At 46.8% G+C, this 9,791-nt stretch overlaps 1 protein-coding gene across 1 annotated transcript; it reads left to right on the top strand.

Annotated features, from left to right (window-relative positions):
• The first annotated feature begins 412 nt into the window (after positions 1–412).
• On the top strand, positions 413–1,669 carry LOC126852463 (matrilysin-like). The gene has a single exon (XM_050597303.1). The coding sequence runs from the start codon at positions 413–415 to the stop codon at positions 1,667–1,669; it is 1,257 nt and encodes a 418-aa protein (XP_050453260.1).
• The last annotated feature ends 8,122 nt before the right edge of the window (positions 1,670–9,791 follow it).

Raw genomic sequence — 9,791 nt, 5'->3', positions numbered from 1 at the left:
TTCTTCTTTCGAGATAATCGCCAACTATGACTATTCCCATTTAAACCTCAATACCACATTTTTCTTCCGGAATAATCGTTAATTACGACTATTATTCTTATAACTGTTAATATTTTTCCTTAAAAATAAAATAATAAAAATAGAAACGGTAAAGAAGACCCGACGATTTCTCGGAAGAGGCGTATCTCAAATATCCGATCGACCTTCGTCGCCGTCGAGGAAAACCTCCTTCCTCGAACGAATCGTCGACGCTTCCGTTCCCGTCTCTCTTCCCGCTCTAATATCCCCTCTCCTCTTATCTCGTACCCAAATTCGAAGAGGATAAAAATAGACGTATCCTCCAAAACACGAATCAATCGCGTCCGGTATCTCGCGATCGATCGTTCTCCGCGCATCCCTCTCGACTCGCGCGATGACCGCGAAAACGGCTCTTCTGGTTCTAGCGACGACGCTCGTCGCCGCGACGATCGCGACGCCGGTCGATCCGGAAAGGACGGAGGTGTTCCGCTTCCTACGAGCGTACGGTTTTCTGAGGTACGGCGGAGGATCGTTGTCGCCCGACAACGCGACGTTTCTGCGTCGCGCGCTGTCGCTGTTTCAAGAATATTATCGACTACCTGGTAACGGCGCGCTAAACATCGATACGCTCAATCTCATGCGTAAACCGCGATGCGGACTAGCGGACATTCCCGATCGCGCGTACAGCCCGTTCGCGAAGAGATGGCCGAAAACGAGACTCACGTGGAATTTTCAAGTGGCTAGCGAGGAACTCCTACGAACGACCGAAGCAGCATTCGTGTTATGGGCGGCGAATTCATCGTTAAAGTTCGTACGCGATTCGCTACGTCCCGATATATTAATATCATATCGAACAGGCGCTCACACTTATGCGAATCGCGAGAACGGCGACGTTTGCCCAGCGGCTTTCGAAGGTCCGGGAGGAGCCCTCGCTCACGCGTTCTTCCCCACCGGAACAGCCGATTTCGCCTTGGAGGTGCACGTCGACGACGAGGAACCGTGGCACGTGCACCTGAACAAGAATCCTTCTAACAAGTATCATCTACTTCGAACGCTAACTCATGAGATCGGTCACACCTTAGGTCTGCAACACAGTATGCGCAATGACTCGGTGATGTTTCCATATATACCCGACAACGAGCTTCAATATCCGGTCAAGCTAAGCTTGGAGGATATTCTCGCTATACAGAATCTGTACGGATCTCGCGACGACGGGGATCACCCCGCGATTCCCGCGACCACCGCGACACCCGCTACCACTGCGGCGCCCGCGACGACCGATCTCGCGCCGACCGATCCGTCGCGTGCGGATCTTCGCGCCTTATGGCGCTTAGACGTAGCCTTAATAATGAATCGGCGTTTATATATATCCAATCGACGCAACTTATGGTCGATCGACCTAACCGAGAAACGTTACGGTAAGCCCATGATGATAACGGAATACGCGACGTTTCTCCCGAGCAACTTTACGCGTCTATCCGCCGCGTATCAAAAACCCTCCGGCGATCTCGCGCTATTCGCTGACGACAAAATCTATCTCGCGGAATATCCCAGTCTTAGATTGAAACCGGGTTGGCCCAGATCCCTTCATAGCATCGGATTTCCTCGAAACTCTAGGATCAACGCCGCGGTAAACGCGCACTCGGGATGAACCTACGCTATCTACGACGACGACAAGGTAGCGGAAATCGACGAGTGTCGCTCGCTGATCATTAAACACGCTCCGTTAAAAGATACATTTCCCGGAATACCATCCGCGATAACGTCGGCTCTCCGATATATCGACGGTAATCTGTATTTTTTCGCTAAGCGCCAATTTTACGCGTTCAATGAATTTGAAAACATCGTAACCTCGGCGGGTCTCTTCGACCCGCGCGTTCTCGGCATCGAGTGCCCCACGGACGGACTCCTGCGCCAATTACGTGATCTCCTCGGTCGCATCTATCACCTCGACGACGCGACAGAGAGCGTCGACGAGGACGATTGAGGCCACTCCTCGTAATCTCTTTAAAAATAGAATACAAAGGCGCGAAGAAGGGGGGCAATTTCGACGCGAATATATAAAGGCCATCCCGCCGTTAAGAGCTTCATTGTCAACGGCGGCCGCTGAAATTCGCGAACGAAACGAGAATGTACGCGACGACGGGACAGTCGCAACAGCGACGCTCCTTCGAGGATCAATCGAGGCTCCCCGAGAGGAACCGCGAGGATGACGCGCGATATTCCAAGAGAGCTCGAACGAACAACGGGTAAGAACATCGAGAACCTTCCCCGCGAATATCCCTCACTGCCTCAACGACTCTTCCTCTATCATTCGCGTCCGCCTTCTTTCAGACGAGACAGCGACCGAACGCTGACACGCGCCGCGAGCGACGCGATCGCGCGACCTTTCAGAATCTTGGGAAGACGCTACTCATTAACGAAAACAGGATACAAGCATCTAGAAGTCTGCATCAACGTCGGTCGACCCTCGTTCGTGGAAATCATTCTCGGAGATATTCAGGGCAGAGAGATCTCTAACGCCAGATAAGTGGAAGGAGCTGCTCGATCTACGATCCGTGCTCGGGTCGTACTTTCTTCCCGACGAGCGCGAGGAGACGTGTCCTCCGCCGATATACATCGGGCAATTGACGCTTCGATTCGGCAGACTGAACAATCTCCGAATCCTCCGTCTCGAAACGCCCAACGCTCGTCTGGCTATATCGAGAAACACCGTCTTATACGTATTGCGTCTGGAGCATTGCGTCAACTGCCTCATTACGTCCTTAAACTGTTTAACCGTCTACACCGACAACAAACTGGCTCGTTTCCTCGACGTAGCGGCGGGAGTTCGAGATCCCGCGCTCATTACCGCGACGATACGCGACGACGAGAACTTCAACCGCAACGAGCTGATCGATTGCGAGCTGCAGGCTCTGTTCTTCGGAGATTCGTAACGCGTCTATGTACTCGCGCTTTTATACTATTTTATAAAAATATATTAAAAAATATATTATGTATTAGTATTAAAATAATAAATATATCTTAAAAGAGAATATACGTGCGAATTATTTCTCTAAATAACACATCTATCCGCGTAATCACCGTCGCAAAAGCGGCGCCGACAAGAAAACCGCAAATCGTCCTCGAGGGCGTCCCGCTATGCTCGCTCCTAAGAGTTATATCGCGCGCTAAAAGAATAAATATAACCGCGTCCATCCGCGTAGTCGCATCATCGATACGTCGCAAAAGCGGCGCCGATAAGAAAGTATTAAAATAATAAATATATCTTAAAAGAGAGTATACGCGCGCTCGAAGCGGCGCCCGTAAAAGAAACCGCGATCGACGCATCGCCCTCTAATTAGACGCATCGCGCTCTAAACCGCGCCGATAAGAAAACCGCGAATCGTCCTTCGAAACCACACCTCCTCCCCGTCCCACGCCTCCCTCGCCATACGTACCCCGCCTCTCCTACCGCCGTGCCGTCTCCTCACCTCCGAGATATCTTTCTATCTTATTTTTTTATATACCCGTTTCTTTTACTCTTACAGCGTTTCTTAAGATCGAAATGGGTTAGAAGCGGCCTAGCTTTCCTACTTGCGCCCGCAATTATAGCCGAATTTATACTCCGCTTTATATTAGGTCTAGGGAAGGAACATAGCATTCGACCCAGAAATAATTTCCCAGTTATCGTATTTATTCCGTTGACTCGACGTACGAAGTTCCTTTAGGTAGCCTCCTTAATATATATATATATATATATATATATATATATATATATATATATCGGTTCCATATTTTTGCTTAGATATGATATAGATAAAATACGTAGATTTAACACACTAAATATGAAACATTTTCGAATATAAAATTGAATAAAAAATACTCCAAGATATCTCAGAAATCCTGTTTTCCTCGAGTTTCACTTTTACGACTTACCCTTTTTTTTGTGAAGCCCGATTTCACTTCGTGACCCATCCTTTGTTCCTCGAAGAGTTTCACTTTTATGACGTATCCTCCGATTTCACTTCTGTGACTCACTCCTTGCCTAACTCCGAGTCCCTTTCTTTTTTGGTGAACCTTTGAGTTTCTCTTTTCTGACGCATCCCAAGTTTCACTTTTATGACTCACCCCTTTTTTTTTGCCTGCATCTTGATTTCCCTTTTGACTCATCCTATCTACCACGAGCAGCTTAGCTTTTCCTGACGCTCCCTCTGTTCGTGTTTAATATTTATTTAAATGCACTGTCTTCTTTAAGACATCCCCTCCCCTTTATAGTCGCGTATCCGTCGCGAATAACCTTGATCGCAGGTATCCCCGGGAAGAACCACGCGGTTCATTTAACCGAAATTCGCGATCGTGTCCCGCTAAAATTTTCGAGCTCTGCATTCCCTTTCTCGTAGCCGGAATTTGCCAGGACGTAACACATTTTTGGTGATAGCGGTGGGATATCGAAATTATTCGCGACGATGGAGACTCGAAAGAAGGACGGAAAAACGACTTCATGCTTAACCGAAGCAGAGATAGAAGAATACCAAAATCAGATATCGTTAAAAGAAGCCCAAATGCGCGAGCAATCCGAACTGTTGCAACGGCAACGAGAAGCCTTCGAATCAAAAAAAGAAAATTCTAAACGCGACCTCGAGAAAATTAGAGAAAACCTTTTAATAAAAGAAATGGAGATAAATAAGCGTACGAGTTTTTCTCCCGAGCGCGATAACAAAATTAAAAAACCCAGCGAAACCGTAGACCTGATTCATGAAATCGGACAATCGAACCACGGGGAAATATCCGGACAATCCCTTTCGCCACTCCATCACCGTGCGAGATCGCGACTCTATGATGCTCACACATCCACCATATATAACCCTCATGATTTTTTGCACGAAAATCCAGGCCCGCGACTCTCTTTTCGCGAGGCTCTTGAAAACGTGCCGCATTTCGACGGCCGTAACATGCCCCTTTCGCAATTCATCCGCGCATGTCGAAGAGCCAAGGAAATATTACCACCGTCCTCCGAGAGAAATCTAACGCGCCTCCTCCTCACCAACTTCGCGGGCACGCTGCATGTGCAGTAGAAGACGAGATATGCGAAACAATAACTCAACTCGCTGATTTATTAAATGGAGCTTTCGGTTCCCCGAAAACTATTGATCAGTATCGCGACGAATTAAATACCATTTATCTCAAGCCCAATGAGCATATCCTTGATTATATCACCCGCGCTAGAGATCTCCGTTCATCCATATTAGACTCGGAACGCCGCGAGCGAGGATTAACCAACGACAGTATGGCGGAAATAGACGCTTTGACAGCATGATCATTTTGCGACGACTTATCCCTCAGTTATCGGTTACAACTGACGAAAGAGCTTTATATTGACCCGTTCGCAGCCTTCTCGCACGTAAAGATTCTCGCAAAACGCCAAGAGTTAGATAACGAGAGATTTAGTCCCGCGCGTCGTAACGAACCGAGCTACGAGAGGAACGTGTATAGCACAGGTAGACCACTAGCTCACTCGACACCCATTAAGCCGAACATAAATCGGAACACAGCCAGATGGCCCACCGCCGCTCCCGCGAGATACCCTAACCAAGACCATTATAGGCCCTCGGGCTCACGGAACAATATCCCTACGGAAGTCAGGTATACAAACCGAAACGAGCCGCATAGTCCCAATAAACCGCGCTACGAAGTCAATAAGACGACTCGTGACCAAAAATTTTGTAGATATTGCAAAAATCCGGGACACGAAATCGAGGAATGCCGGAAGCGCGAATATAATAATTCGCGTCAGGGAAACGCTTATCGCCCCTCGAGGCCCGCGGACGAACCTCGAGTGGGGAGGCAACATGAGACGAATTGTCCGGTAAGAGCGATAACTACGGAACAAGAGAAAGAGCCACGTGAATTACAATCGTAAGACCCGCCGACTTTTCCCACGCGCCAACGGTGACTCTACCTGCAGAAAGTCTTCTACCGGGCGCGAAATTCATGGTCGACACGGGCGCCGCGCCTAATCTCGTGAAACAATGTCGGATAGATCCCAAAATTCGTATCAACCCCGAGTCAAAAATAATCCTTAGCGGAATTACAGACGGGCAAATCGAAACTCTCGGGACAGCCGACATTGAATACCTAGGATTCGGGATAAGACTACATGTCGTTAATAATAATTTCCCAATATCCCAAGACGATATATTAAGCTCAGAATTCTTGCGCGATGCGTCGTGTATTAACTTTTCCGAAAATTACGTGATCTGGCAAGGGCTGAGAGTCCCATTTGACTACGGTCAGGAAATTATCACGATACCCGCAAGGACGCGTACCGTGATCCCACTCCGCGTGAGTAACCCCGATGTAAATGAGGGCTATATACCGCGGATCTATTTATACGAGGACGTCTACTTAGGAGACGCCGTCGTCACTAATCGCAGCAGAATAGCATACGCTGGAATTATTAACACAAGCGAAAAGGCCCGCACTATCGCGACCCCAACGATCGAGTTACAGGAAATAGAAAAATTCTCCTCGGAAGATACTATTCCTGGAAATAAAGAGAATAATGAAGTATTTGCCACTACCGCGATAGCCCGCACCGATACACGCGAAATAACGCAGATTATCAATGACTCGCTTTGTCTAAACCATTTAAATAAAGAGGAATCGGACCACGTCGCGCGTCTAATCGATAGACATCAAGATTTATTCCACTTATCTAGTAGTAAGTTAGGCTTTACCAGCGTAATCAAACATAGGATAGTAACGTCCGATGAACAACCTATCAACACCAAACAATATAGATTTCCCCCTATTCACAAGGAAGAGATCGAGAAACAAGTAAAAGAATTACTACAAAACGATTTAATCAAACCCTCGGAATCCCCGTACAACTCACCTCTATGGATCGTACCCAAGAAAGCGGACTCCAAGGGCAATAAAAGATGGCGTATGGTCATCGATTATCGCGCGTTGAATGAGAAAACGATAGGAGATGCATATCCACTTCCTAATATCACTGAAATTCTAGACCAGTTAGGCAGCGCGAAATATTTTAGCGTCTTCGACCTCGCGTCGAGTTTTCACCAGATACCGATGCATGAGTCTCACGCTGGCAAAACGGCCTTTTCCGCCATGGGCATTATGAATTCACCCGGATGCCGTTCGGTCTCAAGAACGCACCCGCCACGTTCCAGAGACTCATGGATCAGGTGCTATCGGGCCTTCAGGGGAACTAATTATTCGTATATCTCGACGATATCGTATTATACGCGAGTTCGCTGAAGGAGCATGAAATCAAATTTAATAAGTTAGCCGAAAGACTTAGGAGGGCAAATCTAAAGCTCCAGCCGGACAAATATGAGTTCCTATGGAAAGAGGTCGGGTACCTGGGGCACATTATTAGCGATCAGGGAATAAAACCCGACCCCGCTAAGGTACAAGCAGTTAAAGAATTCCCTACACCGCGAAACGCGAAGAACATAAAACAGTTCCTTGGCCTGGCGGGATACTACCGGCGATTCATCTCTAATTTTTCAAAAATCGCACGTCCCTTAACTAACCTCCTAAAGAAAGAAGAATCATTCGCTTGGAAAGAAGAGCAAGAAGTAGCATTCGGGCAGCTCCGCGAAGCCCTGTGCACAGAACCGATCTTACAATACCCAGATTTTACAAAATCCTTCGTCGTCTCGACGGACGCTTCGGGGCACGCGATCGGCGGCATCCTGAGTCAAGGTCTCATAGGAAGGGACCTACCCATCGCATATACTTCTCGCCTCTTAAACGCGGTCGAAAGGAATTATTCGACCATTGAAAAAAAACTGCTCGCGATAGTTTATTGCGTAAATTACTTTCGACCCTACCTATACGGACGAAAATTCGACCTGGTCACCGATCATAAACCCCTAGTATGGTTGCATTCGGTTAAAGATCCCACGTCCAGGTTAGTCCGTTGGCGACTCAAGCTAGTCGAATACGAATACGAAGTTAAGTATAAAGCAGGGAAAATAAACGCGAACGCGGACGCATTATCTCGCAATCCGGTTGACATCCTTCCGACAACGGAAGGAACGTACAAGGAAGAAAACGCTCGAGTACTTCCAATAGAGCGCAAAATAGTGTCCGACTCAGAGGAATCTCTGTTTAATTGCACTCCAAGGTCTGTAAGGACCAACCGCGAAAGCCATTCATCAAACAGCGGCGATGAGGTGCCTCAGACGCCGAGCGATGAAGGCGACGAATCAGGCTATACCGAAACGGATAGCAGCTCTTCCGATTCGGATTCTTACATATTCGATAACCCCAACGAAAATGCCGCTGCAAAAAACGTGATGGGACCCAGAATTATAGAAATTTCCGACAATTTCGCGACGCGCCGGCACAACCTCGTCGTGTTCATCACACAGCAAGGCGCACCGATCAACACGGGAGCCCGAATGCTCCAAGAAACACAGTCATTACCTTTAATCAGGGACGCCGCCTTAGCAAGGGCAAAGGTTAATAAGAACGGTAGCAAGCATATTATCTCCTTAGTGGTAAAAGAACGATCGTCAGAAATAACGGAGAAAATTATTGTAAAAAGCCCTTTGCTCTCTATTAGATGTAGTAACAGAATTGGGATTACAATCTATCTCAATCGCTAAGGGAAACGTAGATAACGTTCCCTGGGAATCCATCTACTCATCACTTTTACGCATATTAGACAAACCTAATCTTAAGATATTCGCATGTACAAATAAAATAACCCCCCCCCCCCCTAACGAAGATGGATTAAGAATATTAGAAGAAAATCATTATTCAGCAATAGGCGGACACAAGGGTATAACTAAGACCTTCAATCGCATTAAAAAGCAGTATAACTAGGCCGGAATGAAGGCCGATGTACAGTCTTTCGTACAAAATTGTCATTCCTGCCAGTTGAAAAAACTGGTACGCGTAAAAACTAAACAACCAATGGTGCTTACCGATACCCCTGACTCCGCCTTTGATAAAGTTTCCATGGACATAATGGATCCTCTGCCCACTACACGTTCTGGTAATAGCTATATATTAACAATTCAAGACTTACTGACTAAGTACTCTCTCGCTCTACCTCTCAAACACGCGGGCGCAATAGACGTAGCGGATGCATTCACGAACGAATTTATATATACATTCGGAGCTCCGAGAGCTATACTAACCGATCAAGGTTCCCGTTTCCTCAATAGTTTAATGCGCAACGTAGCCCATAAGTTTAGAATTAAACACTTTAAAACAACAGCATATAGACCACAGTCTAATGGGTCAGTAGAGAGATCGCATCAGGTACTTTGGGAGTACCTGAAACACTATGTCGATAAATCTAACGAATGGGATACACATCTTAAACTCGCGTCATTCTCCTACAATACAAGCGTTCATGAAGGAACGCAATTCACTCCCCATGAGCTAGTGTTCGGAAAAACTGCCAAGGTACCTTCCAGCGAGACCGACACAACCCAGGAGCTAAACGAGAGTTATGCGAAATACCTGGTAGAATTGTTCAATAAAATAAAAGACGCACAAACAATCACACGCGAAAATTTGATTAACGCAAAGAAACAATCTAAATTGTACTATGACCGTAAGCTTAATACGCGTAGATTTAAGGTAGGAAATAATGTATATTTGTTACGAGAGCCCACAAAAGGCAAACTGGGCGACCAGTATACTGGACCTTATAGAATCACCGAAATACTTGGTAACAATAATATTAAAATAGCCATAAGTAGGCATAAGACGCGAATCTTGCACGCGGATAAACTAAAGTTCTCGCC

This window comes from Cataglyphis hispanica, chromosome 10 (assembly GCF_021464435.1).
Source record: "Cataglyphis hispanica isolate Lineage 1 chromosome 10, ULB_Chis1_1.0, whole genome shotgun sequence".
Lineage (NCBI taxonomy): Eukaryota > Metazoa > Arthropoda > Insecta > Hymenoptera > Formicidae > Cataglyphis > Cataglyphis hispanica.
The sequence above is the reverse complement of the archived record's forward strand: the minus strand, read 5'-3'. Positions and strand labels throughout refer to the sequence as shown.

Bases quoted from the DNA above. Each gene is read 5' to 3' on its own strand.
- LOC126852463 (XM_050597303.1), top strand. From the start codon at position 413: ATGACCGCGAAAACGGCTCTTCTGGTTCTAGCGACGACGCTCGTCGCC.